At 31.9% G+C, this 22,074-nt stretch overlaps 1 protein-coding gene across 1 annotated transcript in view; it reads left to right on the top strand.

Moving 5' to 3' along the window:
- The window catches only part of Psmd14 (proteasome 26S subunit, non-ATPase 14), a 105,057-nt gene that overhangs the window by 66,866 nt on the left and 16,117 nt on the right, over positions 1–22,074 (top strand). The window contains exons 8-9 of the mRNA XM_027938024.2: positions 11,881–11,988; positions 18,529–18,603. Coding sequence (XP_027793825.1) covers positions 11,881–11,988; positions 18,529–18,603 — 183 coding nt within the window. The remainder of the gene's footprint in view (positions 1–11,880; positions 11,989–18,528; positions 18,604–22,074) is intronic.

Raw genomic sequence — 22,074 nt, 5'->3', positions numbered from 1 at the left:
CCAGCTCAAACAAACTAAACATGGCTCTTAAAATGTAGTGTTTGTATCTGTTAGGAATTTGAAGCGGAACGTTTTCTGACATCATATTATTAGGATGTATAAAAATTGAGGTCTTCTCTAAAACATGATCCTATTAGGTGTGATTTATCTTTTCAGAGGCAGAAACGATCCACAAAAATAATAATAGAAACTAATATACTAGACAATTCAGAATGGTTAACTTCTGATACTTCTGTATGCCTATATTCCAATTTATTTACTTTCTTTTTCTAAGTATATTGCTACTTAACTGATACAAATAAAAGGAATTGAAAAAACTTCATTTTTATTAGTTTTGTAAATTAAAGTACTGTATAATACCTCTTACATTTAATTATTTAGTATTTAAGGAACCTTTTTAATAACTCAAGTAATAATTAAATTAACAATATTTTAGAAATATTAAATTATCCCATAAACCCCCTCTACCACAGTAATTTGCAAGTAATAGTTGAAGCTTAATTTTAAATGGCAATTTCAGTTTCATAACCTAATTTTAAATATTGTATAATATTAGAATTTGCACTATTTTAATTAGTTATAGTTCATATTAAGAGTAGATTTTACTTAAGATACACTTGTAATTATATACTTTCAAATGTTAAATCTGGTTTTTAAAAGTTCAAAAATTTATGAAATCATAAATATCTATTTTATGTCACAAAAAAATTTAAAAATATAATATAATTATATATCACCCTAAATAAGGATCCAGTTTTTTGTTAATAATGCAGTTTCATCTATATGGTGTCTGGGTTTGGTGGTAATTTATGATTCTTTCAGTGTCAAAACCTCTCAACACTATGAATCAAATTAAATACTAGTAAGTCCATAACCAGGTTATTTTCATTAAAATTATTAAAGTTAAGAATATAAACTTACAAAAATGAAAAATAGCATAGGAGTCTCTCCCTTCCCTGCATGTGACTTATCAGGTCTGTCTAAATATTTAGTAAGGCAATCATTAGATCAGGAGTTAAAATGAAAATCTATGCGTAAATGATGTAAATTGGGTATCTATTTATGGTTTTTAAAACCTTTCTGTATATTTTTATATTTCTGTTTTTCAAAATTCTGTTGCCTCTTTTTTTGAGTGGTAAAATAAGCATGGATTTTTTCTTTGTAATTTCAGTTCATTCACAATAAATTTTATTTTAGGGAGACTTAATTGTGTTTTATTGAATAATTGCTTTTGCCAGGTATTATAGTAATAACCATTTTAACTTATTCATTACAGTAATCTTTCAAATAGGCACTATTACATTTCATCAAACAAATGATTAAAAAAAATTAGTCAAAGAGATTACTTTGCCAGAATCAGACTAGGATATAGCAGCAAATAAGAATACAAATCCAAGTTTATAAAATTTCAGAGTTCAACCTTCTTTACTGGCTCTTTAATATTATACTATTATGAATTATATAATCAAAGTAACTCAGTAATGAAAAATGAATACCAGATGTTATTGCAGGGCTTTTCCTTAAGTTGTTGTGGCTAGGCATCACTCCTTTCACATAAGCCAGAGGAAAGAGCTATATATTTTATCTGAGTTTTCAATAGTTATTTATAGTTTTATGTACTAATTGATATTTTCCATGTGGTTTGTGTTCTACTAATTTTATAAAACAATATAGAAGATTGATCCCTGTCAGCTTTTGTGACATCCCTAGGACAAATGAGACCATACAGCATAAGAAAATAGACTATGTGATTTAAAAAAAAATCATATTACCTTGTATGTTATACAGTACTATTAATGTTTTTAAATGTTATAGGTAAAAACCATTACTAATTGCATTCATAATTTAAATGGAGCAAAGCTCAGAAATTACAAGCAAGTTTTGCTCTAAACTACTCAGTGAAATAGTTTTCAGTATTCTGCTTCAATGTTTTGTTATTTTATATATTCAGCCCACGACTGGACTTTATTAACCCAGCAAATTAGGAAGTTAATTCAATCTATAATGTGACTGACTTCTTCATTCCAAGAAGAATGATTACTTTGAACAAAATGATAAAACTAGCCTATAGCTTGGTTTTGATATTTAAATATATTTATTAAAATGTATTTCTGCCATAGAGAACTCATTCTCCTTGACACAATTCATGTTAGTAAAATGTGTATATATTACCTGCTAACTCCCAGAAATCAATTTTTCTTATTTTGAAAACAAGAAAAAACTAATGACTATTAGTCTAATTACTTCCTTACCCTGGCTGGGTTTTCTTGAAATATATATATATTTAATCTGATCAGAAATATTCAATAGATGCTTTAAAAATGTGATACTTATTTAATTGCAGAATCAGCTCATCAGTATTTCTTATGTTTGGCTGATATGTCTATATGCTAATGATTCTGGGACACAAAATAAATAAAATCTGTCTCTTTGAGAAGACAATTCATATACATTTAGTGTTACTAGTGGGCAGGATAACATTCTACCAATTATACACTGATATCCTGCATTGCATACAAATACAGTGTAAATTATACTGTTATTGCTTGTTTCCTTCAGTATTAAATTGCAAATTCAGCAAATACTTATTCAGAATCTTGTATGTGCCAGTATACAATAAAGTATTACTTTGTAGCAAAAAATGGTAAATGCAAATTAAATTTTTCAAATGTGTTAAGTGCAAATAAGAAAATAGTATATGCTGTACTAAGTAGATGAAACTAGGGGTGAAGTTTGATGAATGGGATATCACTTTGATGGTCCATGCCTCTAATCCCAGTGACTTTGGAGGCTGAGGCAGGATGATTGCAAGTTTGAAGCCAGTTTTAGCAACTTAGTGAGGCCCTAAGCAACTCAGTGAGACCCTGTCTCAAAATAAAATATAAAAATATTAAAAGGATTGGGGATGTGGCTCCGTGGTTAAGTGACCCTGGGTTCAATCCCTGGTGCCAAGAAACTAAAAAGCAAAAGAAGAGTTTGCATCATATGGGAAGATGGGTCTCTGGAGAATAAATGCAAATAATAGGAGGAATGAGTTAGGGAACGAATGTTCTAAGACCTTATGTGTTATTTTCAGACATCAAGAAGCTTGAGTCCTTTTGAGGAATTAGGGAGCAAAAGTTTTACTTTTCCATGAAATTTTGTATTAGAAATTCTGTTTTAAGATGGTGGAGGTTTTAAAATAATCAAATAATAGTTTAACCATTTTGTCTTCTACTCATCTGTATAAATGTCTCCCCTTCACAAGATTGGAACCTCTTTGAGGGGAGAAACAGTTTCTTATCTTGGAATTTACAATTCCTGGCAAGACTGTGGATATAGCTCATTGACAGAGCACTTACCCAGCATTTGCAAGGCCCTGGGTTGGTTCCCCAGTACCAAAAAATAAAAAAATATGTGTTGCAAAGAGTACTTTATTCATAAATACAATCAAGAAATGAATGTGTCTGTCAGTGTTCAGCTGTTACCCTCCTTTTCTTTTTTTTCAACTTTCAGCATTTAAAAAAACTAAATTTTGTGAGTTCTGGTCATTTTTGTTAGCAGTCATATAGTCATTTATTCAAATGACTGAAATGAGATTGAGAGTCAGTTAAACAGTTTGCTAATGGATATTAGTCTTGATGAATTTGAACATTGTATAATCAGATCAGAATTCAAGTTCAACATGTTATTTATCTTCTAAAAGTAGTGAAAGATATTTAGCATATCTTTTGTTTGCTTCTTGTTAAATATCAGCTTGAAGTTTTATAAAATTCTCAAGATTTTGTTAGAATATCTATAAAATATTACAAATCCTAATGTGCCTGATTTTAAAATTCATGCTATACTATAGCATTTATTTAGTAGATGTAATCAGAAAATTTCAGCTAGAAAGATAAAAGCCATTTTATATTTAAAATTCTAAGACAGTGAATCTTATATAGAGGTAACAGTTCTAAGTGGAATTCTTTTAATCTAAAACTTCTGAATTAATGTCTCTGAACTAATTTATTTTGCCTTAGGACTTGCTGTGCATTTTAAATGATACAGATATGCTTCAAGTTAGTTTGAATCCAACTGTTTCATTAAAAATAGTAAAACCTTTAAGACAATAGCCCATTATGTATAAGAATATTATTTATTGGCTCTAGTTTATTGAATGTCATTTCATTAGTTTTCTAATTATTCCTGGTCATTCAGACACTTGTTGATCACTACTGTGTGCCAGGCATGCACTGAAGATATAGAAAAGAATATTTACTCCCTTAATGCCAATTTTATACAGAAGACTTATAAATTTGATACAGATGCCATTTCAGGGATGTCACATATATTAAGGATTGTATCCTAGATGATTTGACTTTAGCCGTTGTTAATTAGTACTTTTCTGGACCTGGGATTTGGTTTTGACAGGTTTAGTGTGTTATCATCATAATATACTAAGGAGGATATTGGTTATGGTAAATTTTCTTCAAGGTTCTTCCTCAGTGATTATTGTTAAGCTACTAGTAAGCTGATTAACAGGTGTTCACTGCCACTTTTCCCATTCGAGATAGCTTGACTTATGCAGTTTTTATTCCAAATTAAGCACCAGTCAGTGTTTTAAATTGAATTTTTCAATTTCCCATGCCATGGAAGTGTGCTCATGAATTAAAAACTAAGCATTGATAAGAAAAGTGGGAATAAATAATGTTAAAGTTAATGATTAGATTTTTACAGATAATTAATTTCCTTTTTCTTCAAGTTTCTTATAGGAAAAATAAACCTGAATGGTAAAACTTATAGATTATAGTAACCAAAAATGCTTTCTTGGAGAGTTTTTTTTTTTTTTTTTCCCCATTCATTGCAATGGATATTTTGCACCATATATATATATATATTTGCCACAAAAACATGGAATGGATTTACTTAAGTTCTCTGAATCTCATAAGTTGATAACATTTTGTTATCAATAATAGCCTACTTCTTAATTATTGAGTGGATTAGGCAAGACAGTTTTTATATAGTATTTAATTAATTTAATTAACCAAAATAAAAATGCATAAAAGTGAATTAATTGACTTTATCCAACATTTTTCATACTTAATGCTTTTGCCTATTGAAAGATGATAATTTGAAGGAATATAAATCTTTTATTCCTCTCATTTACCTGCCCTACTGCCATGTTAGCATGTTTTTGGTCACTAGGGTCTTATAATCCTTTACTTTATACAGAACTATCTATGGGTGTACCAGTTTTGTGTTGCCTTAGTTTGTATACTAGAAAAGGATATGAAGTCACTTGTTCATTTTATGTAGGTTGGCTGAATAGCCATCAGTTAGAATTGGCACTCTGAGTTGGTATCAGACCAATGATTCATAGGTGATAGTTTCTTTGAAGCTCATTAGTAGGCCTCTGAGGAGCTCAATTTTAAGTTCACTGTTTATTTGTCACATAGGGTTCTAGAAAAACCTATCATGCAGGAGTGTCAAGATTCTAGGCATATTAAGTCATTTTAAAAAAGAGATAATATTTTGTATACCTAGCTACTTTTATTTTAATTTGGGTTTTTTGTAAGAAACTGTATTTTCTTGTTTTACTATTGATTTTCTTTTCGTATGCCAAATAACTCTGAATGTCAAGCTTATAATTTAATTTTAGGGTAATTTTTTCCAACTTTTCACAGTATTTACAAATGCAGTATTTTGCTTTGTTTTATTTGGAGGCTACTCATAATGAATAAAGGGGAGGGTGTTTGAACTGTTATACAAGTTTGACCCTATGAAAGGGGAAGAAGGGATGGTAGGATTATGCAGAAAAAGCCTCATACTGCAGGATAATTTTGATAATGTTTCGGCTACATTGATGGAGAGTCCATGAGCCAAGTTGCTCTTCAGAAAAATCCCTTTTGGGGGGTAGGAATGGCTAAGTTCTAGTACCACTGTTGTGCTTAATCATTTGCTGGGATCTGCAGAGGGATGCATGGACCTGGTGTCAATGCTCAGTGGATCCAAAAGTGTAACAGCTGGAAGTTGTGAGCCAGTTGTTCCCAACAGCATGTTCTTTAGAAGGAAGATCTGAATTGGGCAGCTCCATGATCACACAGTTACATAGATTATTTTATTTAATCTTATTACCAACTCTGATCACTCATTCCTGAGCAGAGATTGAGAGGTTCAAATAACTTTTCCTAGGTTGCTTAACTAGAAAATAATAGATCCAGAAAGGTTTCTGAATCCCCGGTGTTTCAAGTACTTAAATCCCCACACTATACTGAATGTATGCATACAGTGTAAAAAAATCTGCTAAACTTTGTTTTGTAACTTAAGTAAATTATTTTCACAGTGTTTCATGAGTCTAATTGTAAATGTCTAATTACCTTTTGTCATATTACTTTCTAAAGTTTGATTTGTTTTTATTAAGGCATATATGTTTAAAATTTGTGGCTTTAATTTTGATTCATTGTCTTCACTTGTCAAAAAAGTACATTACGCTAGTTTCACCCATCCCCCTTTTCTCCCAATATATTAAAGTTGTACCACAGATCTCTAGCTACAGTAAGCAATTCTCTGAGGATGAAGAAAGAAAATGTACATACACATAGGAATTTCTTTTCCAGAGCTAAAATTGACATTTTATAAATAATTTCCGTGTTGCAAACTTGAGACTAAGAAATCACAGCAATTCAGTGATATGCATTTGGCATGAGTCAGTTTTAGTTCTTAGAGCTTTTCATTGGAAATGGCATAAAAAGTAAGATATCTCTGAATTTTTTATGCTGTGGGCTTACAAGAGACATAAGATGTTTTTCTCTTATAGATGTGTGGCAGTGCATGGCAGCAGAAGTAACAAGCTGGTCACAAACCCCTAAGTAGTACTTCCCAGGTCACATGCACTCTTTAATTTTTAAAGAATCCAGAAACAAACTAAGCATTTGATAACAGGTCATTGCTAGGTGATAAAGGGTATTTGATATGGGGTGTTGTCTTTCTCTCCACACCTCTCATTTTTAGAGACTTTATATGCTGGTAGACTATAGCCTAACTGGTAACTGAATTTTATTTCACCACCCTCCCTTCTTTTTAGTGTTTGCATTGATTTTTCAGGTCTTAAAATTTTTCTGGTGATTTCACTTCATTTTACATGTATTTATAGTGAGTTTACCTGTAAGGTTATGGAAGATTGAGACTGTTTAGGATTTTTTAAGCTTAAGAAAATGAATTCATTATAATTTCTTGAAACATTGAGGCTACTGTATTTTAAACACTTCTCATGATCACTGACTTCAATATAAATGGAACTGGAAATGCCACAGAAGCCAACTAGTGGGGAGACTGGGGAGGGAGGAAGAGAAAGAGACAGAAAAAAATTATAGTAACTACTGCCATAAGTGTGTATACATTTTTCTTTAAAAATCTTTATGTTAAACTAATTTGAAGAGTTTTGCTTAAAAATAGCTTCCTTTAGAATATGAAAATAGGGAACTATAGATTGATGCTTTAGAAATTTAGTGTTTCAAATGACCTAGCAGTTGATAAGAACACATGAATTTAAAAATAAATAGCATATACTATGAAAGAAGCCAAAAAAATTTAAACGAAATTTGAAAATAATTAAAGTTTTAAGCCCTAAACCAGATTTGTCATTGACATGAAATGATAGATTTTTGTCCCTTGGGTATGCTTGAAATAAACATGGAACTCAGTATTGTTTTTAAAACTATTTTGCTTTTATAAGCTAAGACAGATGTACAAAAAAGATGCAGTTTTTATTTTGTATTGGCAGCTTCCAAATATTTAGTATCTATTTCCAAGAGTTGCAATTAGTAAAGCAACCATGGTACTGAAATCTGCACATCCCACAAGCTAATTATATTTGCAAGGTCAGAGTGAATACATATTTTCAGAAAAATAAAGGGTTATATAAATATGTGTCTTCTACTTGGCTGTTATATCACAGTTTGTTGATCTGGAGTATAATGTGTACAATTCACAAATTTGTCTGATAACAGAAAGTGGTGTGTGATTGTGTTTATTTTACTAACCAGTATATTCACAGCAATCACTTCCAAATATCTCTCCAGTAAAGATGTGTTAATTACAAAACAGACAAGGTCTTCTATTATATTAAAGCTACTAACAAGAAGACAGCAGGAATCACACATGTAAATAGCATCATCAACCCCTATTTTAGTCCTCTGTTTTGATCTGTGAGTTGCGCATAGACCAAAGGTGCTATTAAAGACTGAGTGTATGAAATAGGCAGCATTATATGAACAAAATTTATTCAACAAGAAAACAGACCTTTAACATGAATTTAACAAGCCTGAGAAATTATAAACTATCATATGCTGCAGATTCATGCAGTGATAATAAACAAAAAAGGAAAGTAAGAGGTTTCCCTAAGCTAGCCAAACTGCTAATGGTTTTGTTATAAGCTGTCTACTGTTGCAGTGACCTCTGAAAAGTCTCAAGGCACTTGTACCAGAAAAAATTAAATGGTCAGGCTGGTAAATAGAGATTCAATGTGGTGTACAGGACTTCATTATGGGAAGGAATTTTTAAAGCATCACAACACATTTCAGAAATTATTTTTCATAGTTTAGCTTGGAGGTTTCTGTTATTATGTAATAAGGAGATAATCTTTGTGCAGAGAATTTGATTAAATTACTATTTGAGATTTACAAGACAGACTGAACTAGTTTATATAAACTTCAAATGAACTCTTTAGGAAATTCATAAAGCTCTAAGAATGGATTATTCCTCCTTCTTCCCCAGATCTTAATTAATTCTTGGGGGTTCTTTGTTTAGTATGTTGCATCTAAGATTTCTCTTCCTAAACATGGAGTGACCATTTTGCTGTCATTCTGTTGCATCATGCTGTAAATACACAAACAGAGAGAAATGCCTTCAGCTTATACACACCTCCAAGTGCTCACTAGGGCTTTTTCTTGAATCTTACTTACTGTGCATAATTAACACCTTTTTTGCCCATTGCTCATTAGTGCACTGGACATTAATGAGTCTATTTTGATAGGTTGCTCTAAAGGAGAAACCCGCTTACTTTCACAGCAGAAGCAGCAATTATAAAATTGTAGAGAAATTAAAATGTAGACTATATTGCCATATTTATATTTTTATTGCATGCTAAATCTAATTTTGGTTTGCAGGTTGTTGAACACGTTAGTTTCCTTAAGACAGTTGCTATAGTGATGGCAGCAAATTTCCTTCATCTTCCTGTAATCATTTCTATTGGCTATCATATTGCTGCTCAGGAATGGTCAATCTGAACATGTCATTTCACGTAGGACATCATTTATTAGTTGAACAGTATATTAAAACCTTATTTTTTCTAATTTCTTTGTAGAATTTTTAAAATTTCAAGTTTTTTTTAACAGATCATGATATCTATTTATTTCTTATTTTCATTTCCTGTTCACAAAGTTTCACACCTGCTTATAATATTCCAGAAAAATACAAAAGACTTTTGCATGTAAAATAGCTCTCTGCTGTTTTAGTTTGAAAACATTCAGTATAAAAAACTAAGCATTTTGCTGTGATACATAATGAAATTTTCATATTTTGTCTGTTTTTCCCCTACAAATGATTGAACTGAATTATTAAAAATAGAATCATAAAACAATTAGACCAAAATGATATTTACCATTAATAGTTAGGGGTGCTGATTTTTAATTATGTATTTGTTTACCTTGTATACCTGTCAGAATGGTACCTTTCCCCTCCTTTGCTCACATGTTAACTTGATCTTATGTGTTTTTAGTACAAAATATAAGAAAATTTTACTCCAGTGAAGTTTTCTTAAAAACAATTGTTTGATGTTGTTTGTTTATTATTTATTTATTTTTTATATTGGGAACTGAACCCAGGGGACACTTAACCACTGAGTCACATCCCAGCTCTTTTTTCTTTTTTTTTTTTTTTTTTTTAAGAGACAGGGTCTTGTCAAGTTGCTTAGGGTCGCTAAGTTGCTGAGGCTAGCTTTGAACTCACTATCCTCCTGCCTCAGCCTCCTGAGCCTCTGGGATTATAGGCATGCACCACCACACCTGGTCTGGATGTTATTTAAAGTATGTCTGTACCTGTTTTTATTATGTGTTATGAAAAAAGGAAATACATTAAAACATTAAATATAGGAAACTTAGACCATATTCACATATAAATGTGAAAGTTAAGTCTAGATAAAGGTTATTGTATAAAAAGGAAAAAAGTTTACAAACTATTAAATCATTCATGTTTTGGGAATGCTTGCTTTTATTTTGAGGCAAGAGAAATCTCTCGGAAAATTTGAACTAGAAAGAAAAGCAAAATTCAAAGTTAATTTTTTTAGGCCAATTGGGCAGAGACCTTAGACTGATTCACTTGTCATAGTTTTGGGTATAAGTTTATACCTTTGTAAATATAATATTTTGACTCTTCTCTTCAGCCTTGTTAGAAATGGTGATTTTCTTTCTTTGAATCTTATTCTTTAGCCAAAGCATGTAGAAATATTTACTATATGATTTTTAGATTTTCGTTGCTTTAATCTAAAAACATTATTTTTAATCTCTCATTATGTTTAAACAATAATTGTACAAATGAGAGTGAATCTAGTTGATAGTAGATTTTAAAACATTAGTTTATCTCACTGGGCCTGGTGGCACATGTTTGTAATCTCAGCTACTTAGGAAACTGAGGCAGGAGGATTCCAAATTCAAGTCCACCTGGACAGTTTAGTGAGACTGTGTCTACTGGGGATGTAGCTCAATGGGTACAATCCCCAGTACTGGGACAGGGGGCAGGGCTGGCATATTTCAGTTATTGAACATTTTAAAAAGTGAATCTGGAAATAATGTCCTGCTCTAAAACTGTGCTGTATGACAAGTGTATTGAGTTAAATTTCCTTAAAGAGGCAATCTATTCTAAAGTCGTATGTGTTCACCTAAAATTTGATGCTATTTTAAAGTTTTAAGAAGGGCTGGGGCTGTAGCTCAGCAGCAGAGCACTTGCCTAGCATGTGTGAGGCACTGGGTTCGATCCTCAGCACCACATGAAAATAAACAAATAAAATAAAGGCATTCTGTCCATCCACAACTATTAAAAAATTAAAAATAAAAAGTTTCAAGAAGTTCTTTTAAATCTATAATAATGACGACAGAATGACACAGAATAGTATATGATTCTATCCCTTACTAAGAGCTAACAGATGATATCATGTAAGAATTTTAAAACTTTCTATAATTAATTACCAATTATTAATTTCTGTACTGTGAATTTATAGCCACATCATTGAATACCATGATCCTAGCTTAAAGCGGTGATGACCTTGGTTTTCTTACATTGTGCCTCCTCTGTTGACAGTGGCTTGGACATGTAAAGCCATCAGACAAGATATAAAGTCTTTCATAGTCACAAGAAGTGAAAGGTATCTGACTAGAAGAGAATACATGGGCAAGTGCCTGGCTGGCTGCAATTTTATTGTCATTTCAAGTACTGTGGTAGTATAATTGATGTGACAGGGCTGGGCTTTGGATGTAGTCCCTTAGCTTGTGCTCACTTTCAGTTTTAGTTTCTCTGTCATTCATTTTGATTAGTTAGAATTTAGGTGACAAACATGCACACCCATGAAGGCTGTTTGGTGTAAGTTTAGTTAATGACGTATTTTAATAATAAAGATGCAAAGTTAACATTTTTCTTTACTGCTTCATGAAAATTGCAATAATTGGTGTCATCTTACATTACAAGATAGAGGGTGGTGTGCTGATGGCACAATCAGCAGGAGGTTCTTTTTTATTAATATTATAATTAAATGATTTTCTGGAAATAGGCCAGAAACAGATGCAAGTTGATCATGCCTTGTCCACTGTTGCTTGGCATCATCACTTGTTTTTTTTAAAGAATTGACTTGACACCTTGTTTTTACAGGTTGTTATTGATGCCTTCAGATTGATCAATGCTAATATGATGGTCTTAGGACATGAACCAAGACAAACAACTTCAAATCTGGGTCACTTGAACAAGCCATCTATCCAGGTAATGGCTCTATTTGATAATATGAAATGTATGTAAAATGATAATGTATTTTAAAAGTATAAAAACTCTTTTACCTTTTTCAGACTTGCAGTCATTTTAAGATCTTAATTCTTCACGTTTTTACTTTGTTTGCAATTAGTTTTTTTTATTTTAAAAGAGAATTATATGAATATTATTTTAGAAGTTATATTTGTTCATACATGAGTCAATTTTTAGTAAGATCTTTAAATTTTTTACCATATGTAAGCATTTGGGAGCATAGCAGAGCCTTTAGATTAAGAATATCTTAGGTATGGTTAACATTATAGAGAAGAACCCATAAGAGCTTTAGGTGGAAGGTATCGGCCACCACAATTGATTGGTTTGTACACATTTCTCATAGCAGAAAATAATGGGAGAACTGATACATATTTAAACAAGCCTCTAGAAAACAGTTTGGAATTGTGTCTACTGGGGGTGTGGTACTGGGTGTTGAATTCAGGGCCTCATACATGCTAAGCAAGCAATTTACCACTGAGGTACATCCCCCTAGCCCTTTTGTAAATTCTGTTTTGAGACAGGGTCTGGCTGAGTTTTCCAGACTGTGCTCAAACTTGCCATCCTCCTACCTCAGCTTCCTGAGTTGCTGAGATTGCACTGGGGTATCACTATACCCAGACCCAGTAACAATTCTTAAATAATACTTAAAATTTCCAACCTTTTTGGTTTAATCTTCATCTTTAAAATAACTGCTGCAAAACACAATATTACTTTCTATGAGAGTTTATAAGTTATTTTATCTAATGATATCAACCACTGTTATTGGAGTTATTGGTATTCAGACAGTTAATATCCTCTTGAGTGATTAATGTTTTCTTTGTCAATGAGACAAGTCGTTTACTTGTCTCATTGTTTGAATACAAATTTTCATTGTCTGCAAAAATTATTTTAAATGTGCCATATAGCCTATGTCTGTATAGTTAATTACTTCTCTAAAGATTAATTAAAAGAACAAAAATAACATGTTTGGTTAAATAGAACACATAAGACAAAGACATAGGAGTTATTGCTGTTCCCCTTCTGACACCTCGTTCTTCTATAAGGTTGTCTTTGGGGAATTGTGGCTTTAACAGTTAACCATGGTTAAGTGTTGGTTACACTTTGATAACTTGGTACTTTTAAACACTTGATTTTGTAGCAACCACTCATCCGAAATCTTCATCAAAGTGAAATGTTTTGTTTCAAAGGATTGAGGTGTGTTGCTTTTGAAAAAAAAAAAAAATTTTTTTTTATAACTTAAGGAAGATTACAGAATATAATGAGTATGAAATAAGCTACCAGTGATTTTGATTGGGGATAGACAAGCCCATACTTGTATGTTCCAAGAGAATATATTATTGGACCTGTTTAGCTTGTGATAATGACCTTTCTTATAAACTCCCATCGAGTCATACTGCTTCATTATTTTTTATAAAAGGTTAAGTAGCATCTCCAATCCAAAATCATTGTGATTACTGGTATTTTCTGCCAGAAGTTTTTCCTAATTGTAAGTCAGTAGCCACCTGTTGCAGATTTCTTTCTTTCTTAATAAAACACTGCTTTTTAACCTTAAAAATTGAGTTAAATCAATATTAAAATCTGTTTTACTCTATACCAGTCCACTTATATTTTTAACCCTTAGTTATAGTCTTAGTTTGGTGAACTTTATGAGACAGATTCTGAATGTGAGTTAAACCACCTATGTATATATAATAGCTACAGCATCAATATTTTTCCTTTCATTTTAGTTTGTTTTGCCTTCCAATTAGAATCTGTAGATATATTTATTTCACAGTTTGTATAGCGCCCATCAGAATGACATCTAGCTGGGTGCATTACAGTTTTAAGACAATTTCAATACAAAAACACACAAATGGGATCAAGCCAGAAAATGACTGAATAAAGCCATACCTTAAAAAACTTTCTTATTTTTCTAAGACACACTAAAAAGAAAGCAACCCAAAAGAGCTTGAAGTAAATGGTAATGACCATAATATAATTTTAATGTAATATTAGTGAAATCTTTAACATGGGGATTAAAAGCTTTTCAGAAATGCCTTTTATTTTCAAGGGAAAGTTAGCTGGTGCTCTTAAGCGAATTCTCAAGTAGTAGGGGTAGAAGTCTGAAAGCAGCTGTTAGTACATGCTGGCGTTCACTAATGATTTTCTAACTCTATTTCTTTACTGTTATACTTAAAGTGGTAGGGGAGTATTATGATTACGTGTATATTACTTAAGGAAAGATCAAAATATATTATGAAAGAGATTATAAAATAAGATATACAAATTCTTCATTTTGTAAATATACAATTTTATAAACTGTGCCTGTGTATTTACACCAAAACATTAGTATTGATTACTTTTAGGTGATAGAATTATAGAATTTTATTTTCTTGTTTTTCCTTGTCCATACTTCTTAAACTTTCTACAGTGAAACAAAAATATTTTTAGAGTTTTTTTCTTTTGCCATACTGGGATGGAATCCAGGGTGCTCTACCACTAAGCTACATCTGTAAACCTTTTTTTTTTTTTTTAATATATTGACACAAGTTCTTACTACGTTGTCCAGGCTGGCCTCAAACTAGCATACCTTCTGCCACTGCCTGGGATTATAGGCATGTGTAACTACGTCTGGATCCAGTATTCTTTAAAAAAGCATCCTGCTTTAAAATATTATAATTTTTTTTGAGATGGTCTTGCCAAGTTGTCCAGCCTGGCTTCAAATTTGTCATCCTCCTATCACAGTTTTCTGAGTAGCTGGAATTTCAGGTGTGTGCCACCAATCCTGGCTAGAAATTGTTATTTTTAAAATATTAGTGATAATGTTGAAGTAGCTAATAGGCAGATTTTATTTACACTTTCATGTGTTATAAAGGAGAAGCTATTAATCCTGCTAAAGAGGGAAAAGTTTTAACACTTATATAGTACTATAGGCTTCTATATAAATGTGTAAGACTTTATATTGTTTTGTACTCGGAATATTTACTGTTGTTAAATGTTTAGAATTAAGAGTGTTAATAAACATTTATTTTGGTAACTTAATTTGTAGAACTACTCCATTAAAAACTGTTCAGACATTTCAGATAAAAGTGTTGCAATAAATCTGAAGATTGTCAGACTCACGTAATTTAGAGAATGTTGATGCATAGATGCATGTGCAAGCATTTTGAGCTTGTAAGTATAGGGCTTTTAGCTCTCAGTACAGTTGCATTGTGTAGTAGGGTTAAGCTACTTGCATACATTATTTTGATAATTATTAGATACACCATTGTAAGACAGTTGCCCAGGAAACTGTTGTCGTTTTGTAGATAAAGCAACTAAGGCCCAGAAAATTGAGTTGTTCCTAATTCAGTCACTTAATATAAGAACTGATGGTCATAACCACATCTTTTAATTCTTTTATATAATAGTTGAGAATCTAATTAATTAATTTTGGCATAGATAATGTGTCATATAGTTCAAGATTCAAAAGACCTAAAAAGGCATTTAGTAAAAACTTTCCCTTCTGATTTTACCTTCTGCAACCCAGTTCTCTACTATGGAGGCAACCACAAAATATGTTTTGTTTTTTTTATGAGTTGTTTATATATAGAAAGCTTCATTTTAGAATGTGATTCAATGGATATTGTTTAGCACCATATTTCCAGTTTATTAATGTAAAATAAGGCAAACAAATTTATCTTTAGATGAAGCAGATATTTTTAAGAGCATATAATGTTTCAAGCGTATCAAGGACCAATTGCTTATATATAATTCATAAGCTGTGTGTTTTATAATGCTTTCCACAGCAGGGAGTGTATAGAGGCATAATTAGAAGTAAACTGGCCATGTGCAGTTTACTTTACATGAGACCATTTACATGAGACCAAAAAGCTCACAACGATTTTCTCTGATTTGTGATGAATTCACTGGAGTACACAGCAGATGAGCAAATAAAATTAGAAGACTGTGTATATCATTTGATTTAAAGTTAAATTTGTTTTATCTTTAGTCTTTTAATTCTGTCTGTGTTTGTCTTATTACTTTTATCTAAATAATTTAATTGAAAACCAAGAAGGTAGTGCCTTCAGATACCAAATTGTTTATTTTAGCAGTGTAATTACTATCTAAAATGTAGACCTGTTTGTCTACCATGTTGGCTTTTGTGTATATATTTTGGTCACAATTGTTACTTGATACATCACCACATGGAATTGGGCAGATAATGCATTACATAAAGGTGCTTGGATGAAGGGATATTCAATCTGAGCTCCACTCTCCAGCCAGACTGTCTGCTTACAGAATTGGGCACATGTTTCTAACTCTCTACACAGAAGATACACCTCATATAATACACAAAGATAAGTTTAGATTAAAGATCTATACAATGTAATATTTTCATGCATTGAAATTTAATTCACTTTGAAATGAATAAGGATTTAATAGATATTCTTAATTTCTTCTTCTCCTCCCCCCTTCTTCTTCCTTTTTCTTTTTCTTCTTCTTGTTCGCCTTCTCTTTAAAAACAAAACAAAACAAAAAACACAACCTAATAGCACAATTGATAAATGGACAAATGAACTAATAGACACTTCTCAAGAAGAAATACAAATGGCCAATAAATATGTGAAAAAAATGTTCAACATTGTTAGCAGTTAGGGAAATGAAAATCAAAACTATACTGAGATTTCATCTCATTCCAATTAGGATGGCAGCCATTGAGAATACCAACAATTTTAAGTGCTCAAGAGTATGTGGAGATAAAGGAACACTTTTACACTATTGGTGGAATTGTAAGTTAGCACAACCACTATGGAAATCAACATGGAGGTCCTTAAAAGATTAGGAATGGACTCACCATATGATTCATCCATAGCACTCCTTGGTGTTTATCCTAAAGAATTAAAGTCGTCATACTGTAGCAATAAATGCATACCCATGTTTATAGCAGCACAATTCACAATAGCTAAACTATAGAACTAGACAGTATGTACATCACTAGATGATGGATAATGAAAATGTGCCCAATGGAGTTTTACTCAGCCATAAAGAAGAATAAAAAAATTGTGTCATTTGCAGGAAAACAGATGGAACTTGGGACCATTATGTTTAAACCAAACTCAGAAAATCAAGGATAGCATGTTTTCTCTCATTGTGGAAGCTAAAGAGGAAAAAGGAAAAGAAAGTTTAGGGTAGTAGGGGTCTCATGAAAATTTAAATGAGATCAATAGAATAGATGAAATGGTCCAGGAGGGAGGAGGGGAGGAAAAAGGAAAATAATGAAGAACGATATTGGCCAAATCATATTGTTAAACTGTGTGGATGACTGTGAATTCCACCATTAGGCATGACTATAATGTACCAGTAAAAAAATGTGGAAAAAATCGGGATTCTACATTAAATGTAATAAAATGTAAAGCCTTTTCCTTAAAAAAAAAAAAAAAAGAACAAATGCACATGGAATCAGCCTACCTTACTGAAGATTAGAAGATGTGATGTGTAAAGTAGATGTTGGGGGATCATTAAATGTTCACTTCCCTACTCCTTCTTTTTCTATCTCAGCACCATCTACACTGTAAAAATTCCATCAATCAAAGACTGGTGGTGATTTTGGTTAGCTTTGTCTGTAGATTCTTGACTGTTTTTCCCAAAGCCTTTTTTTTTTTTTTTTAATACTTGTTAAAAATACTCCTAAGTTGTATTTCTGTATTTTCATCATTTAGACTGATAGAGGGTCCTGTAGGTCTCCCAGGATACTGTTTGAATCACAGTTGATCACTGTTGCTAGAGTTAGATACTTGGGCAGTTGTGAATTGATTTTAGCACATCCAGTATCATTGTTTTTTAATATAGATATGTCATTAGCTTACATTTTTATTATAATTGATTGGCCTATTTGTCTTAAGAGACAGAATATGGTAAAAAAAAAAATTCTGGTTAGTAGATTGCATGTCACTATATAAGAGCATGAGCAAGAAAAACAGTAAAGAGTAAAATATACACTGTTAATTTGGAGATGTGCCTGAACACATTATTTGAAACGATAAAAGTTGAACTAGGAAATAAAATCCAGATTAATGTGGTTGAAGAAACACATGCATTTTTACGGCTTTTTAAACTTTTGAAATACAAAGAACCACCAGGTATTACATCTGACTTAAAAGTTATAAATAGGTAATTAAAACTTAGATTGTGATGAGATCAGACCTTATCTCTAAGTCTTCTCAAGGCTATCAAAAAAATTGAATTTCTCAGGCTCTGTATCATGCTTTAAAAATGTGTCACCCATTCCATTAAATTTCACTTTACTTCTAAACCAGAAATGGTGGCGCATATAATCTCAGCAAGTTAGTGAGGCCCTGTCTTGAAAACTGACAAAAAACTTTCCTCAACTTGTGGTTGAGAAAAATGTTTTAATTTAAGATAAAATACCCTTTTTAGAAGATGATAAGAGTATTGTGTATAGGATATATCAATAATTTTAAATATTTTATTTATTAGATGAAAAATATTAAGTTATCCTTTTTTAAATCATTTATGTAGGCCTTAATTCATGGACTGAACAGACATTATTACTCCATCACTATTAACTATCGGAAAAATGAACTGGAACAGAAGGTAAGTTTAAATTTTTGTCTTAGAAGAGCAAATCATCTTTCACACCATTTAGACTATTAACTGGTATATGGTTTAAATTTGATTTCTTTACCTGTTCTGCTGTTTCCAAATATTTATTTTGAATCCTGATGAATTATAACATAAAATAAAGAAATATTTTATTGAAAGACTTGTTTTTCCTTAATTGGTAGGTGCTGAAGTGAGAGAGGAAGTGGAAAATGAAAGTGTTCAGTTTTGTTTCATGATAAATTAAAAATATATTTCCGTTATTTTTGTGGGGTTTCTGATTAATTTATCATCTCTGATAAAGTTGACTTTTATAATTCTCTTACTAAAAATGTAGCTTTTCAGATTTGCTAAGAATAAATTGTCATTGTAGATTTTGATGTTTATTTTTTTAAGTATTTTTTAAAATTGTAGATGGACACAATATCTTGATCTATTTATTTTTATATGGTCCTGAGGATCGAACGCAGTGCCTGATGCATGCGAGACGAGTGCTTTACCACAGAGCTATAACCCCAGCCCTTGAATATGTTTATGGTAAATTAAGGAGAGTAAAGAAACAGCTTAAGGTTTTCAAATATTTCAAACTAGATTCTTGTCCCTTTTAATACAGTTTTCAAATGTGATTACTTTTGAAAAATGCCAAACATCTTGATGGTTTAAATTCTTTTGTTTATGTCTGCTATTAGAATTATTTCTAGTATAATTTTTCTCATGATTAATATCAAAATTTAATTCTGCTTGGTTTTTTTTTTTGAAATTATAATCTGAACCACTTTCCCCCCTTTACTATTAAAATTAGTCTTGTACTAAATTAGCTTCTTATATTTCTCTCTGGGAAGGACAAAAAAAATGTTTTTTTAAGAACACTGAATTTCCTATGGATAACTAGTGAGTTTTGGGAACTATAGCCATTTTGAAGTACACACATGATAAGAATTCAGTAACAAACAAGACAATTAGTACTTGAAACTGTTTCTCACAAAGGTGTTTACTGGAGTGGGTGGGGGGCATCTGGTTTATGGACAGTGGGAAGGAGAGTTAATTGTGCTGTCCACACATCTATCCCCTCTTTCAGTATATCATTTCCATCTTTAATCTCATTTCTAAATTGGAGGTAAAGAATATGCTGTATTATATTTTTTTGAAAAAAATTCCATTTGGGGTTTTTTTGGTGGGGGGAGGTTGCTTTTTTATATTTAAGTTTGGTAAACCAAGGCCCAAAGCCACCCATACACTCACCTAAAGGACCTAGATGTTTGAACATAGTAATGAATGAGGGGAGCAAGAGACCAGTTCCTCTTTGACAGGAGGGAACCCTATAAAGCTGTCTTCTAACTGCTTGCATTTGTCACAAAGTTGTCTCCTGCTGTGATAGATTTACTTGATTGCTTGAAGTACACTTTCAAAACTTATTTTCAATTTAATGGAATAATTACAGGTTGTGAAAAAGGATTCCACTCAGATTCAAAGTGAAAAATTCACCTAGATACATAAATATTTTATCAATATAATATCTGTCATGCATCTATTTGGTAATATCCAGTTAATCTCTCTCTCTCTCTCTCTCTCTCTCTCTCTCACACACACACACACACACACACTCACACTCTTAGATAAATTAATTACTGCCATGTTTATACTCTTAATAACTCAGATCAGCTCTTCTCATGGTAATAAAAGCCTGCCTTTATTCTTATTCATCCAACCTGTATACTTAACCCCAAGCCTTACCTGGCTGTCCCATTGTAATCTTTATGCAGTCATTGTCAAGATGTCCTTTTGCTCCATTGAAACTTTCTTTGTAGGGGTAGCAAATCCAATTCTCAACATTAATTATGGTTAACTTTATAGCATACATAGTTGTAACTATAAAAAAATTTCTTAAGTATTAAATAAATGAAAGTAAAGAACCCAGAAAGTAAAAAACTCATGGTGGATGAAAACTAGTGTTAAATACTAGAATAAACAGTATTTATGTTAATAATCATGCAAAAACAAATGAAAATATTTTGTTTAGGTGAAAAAATTTACTTAAGTATCTATTTTCTAGAACAGTATCGGTGGAGAACATGGGAAGTAATCAAAGACATTGAAGTTACCTGTGTGGGATTTACTACATTCTTCTATTAACCCTGGGACCATAAGAAGGGAATGAGGGAGGTTTCTGTCTTGAAAAACTTCATAGGTGATTTTGTCATACATGTTATTTTCCAGAGTAAGATAAATTATCACAAATAGCTGGAGACCTCTAAACAAGTTAGTGTGATTTTCCTAAATTGAGCCCATACATTTTCAAAAGTATGTCTTTGGATCTTTTGGGAAACAGGGGGTTGTAATCAGGGGCACTCTACCACTGAGCTACATCCCAGCCGCTCAGGAGACTGAGGCAGAAGGATCACAAGTTCAAAGCCAGCCTCAGCAAATGAATGAGGCTTTCAGCAACTTAGCAAGACCCTATCTCAAAATTTAAAAAATAGGCTGGGGATGTGACTCAGTGATTAAGCAATCCTGGGTTCAATCCCTAGCACTAAAAATGAAACAGAAAGAAAGAACGAACATGAGTCCAGTTTGAGAAGCATTGATATAAGGTGTTTAATTTCATGATCACTTAATATAGAGCCCAGCCCCAATTTGTTGATATGATTACAAACTAGACAAATCTGATTTACTTCACAGCTTCATGACTTACATAAGTAAAGTTTTATGTTTTTAAATTATAGATGGAATGTTAGAATTTGAAGAAATCGTTGTGATTAGTATAAGCTTTTAATTCATAGGTATATAAACTGGGCTAAGCAACTTAGTGAGACCCTGTCTTGGGGGAAAAAAAAAGAAAGAAAGGGCTGGGGATGTAACTAAGAGGTAAAGCACCTCTTGGTTAAATCTCCAGTACACCCTGCCCCTGCAAAAAAAAAGACTGACACACAGTCAGTAAGTGGGGCATTTTATTTCCTTACCTTGGCATTTGAAACCCGACTACATGAAAAATTAGCAGTTCTGTGTATAAAATAAAAATTTAATTTGTCCACTCAAACAAGATACCTATTGTTTGTTATTATTTGATATTGTTTTAGAATCTAGACCCTGATGATCTTTTTTTAAAAAATTATTTATTTATTTATCTATCTATCTATCTATTTATTTATTTATTTATTTATAGTTTTAAGTGGACACAACATCTTTGTTTTATTTTTATGTGGTGCTAAGGATCGAACCCAGTGCCTCATGCATGTTAGGCGAGCATTCTACCCCTGAGCCACAAACCCAGCCCCCGATGATCTTGAAAATAACAAGGCAGAGTCCCTGCCCTTTTGATTTCCCTTTCGTGGGAGAGAAATGCAGTAAACAAGTAAACAATAATTTCAGGTGTTCACATTACAGTATAGCAGATTTTAAAAAGAAAGTTTTATGTTTAAGACAGCATGGGATGGCTTGTTTAGATAATGTGGTTAGGGAATCATC

This window comes from Marmota flaviventris, chromosome 11 (genome assembly GCF_047511675.1).
Source record: "Marmota flaviventris isolate mMarFla1 chromosome 11, mMarFla1.hap1, whole genome shotgun sequence".
Taxonomy (NCBI): Eukaryota; Metazoa; Chordata; class Mammalia; order Rodentia; family Sciuridae; genus Marmota; species Marmota flaviventris.
Note: the sequence above shows the minus strand (reverse complement) of the source record. Positions and strands in the feature narration are given on the sequence as shown.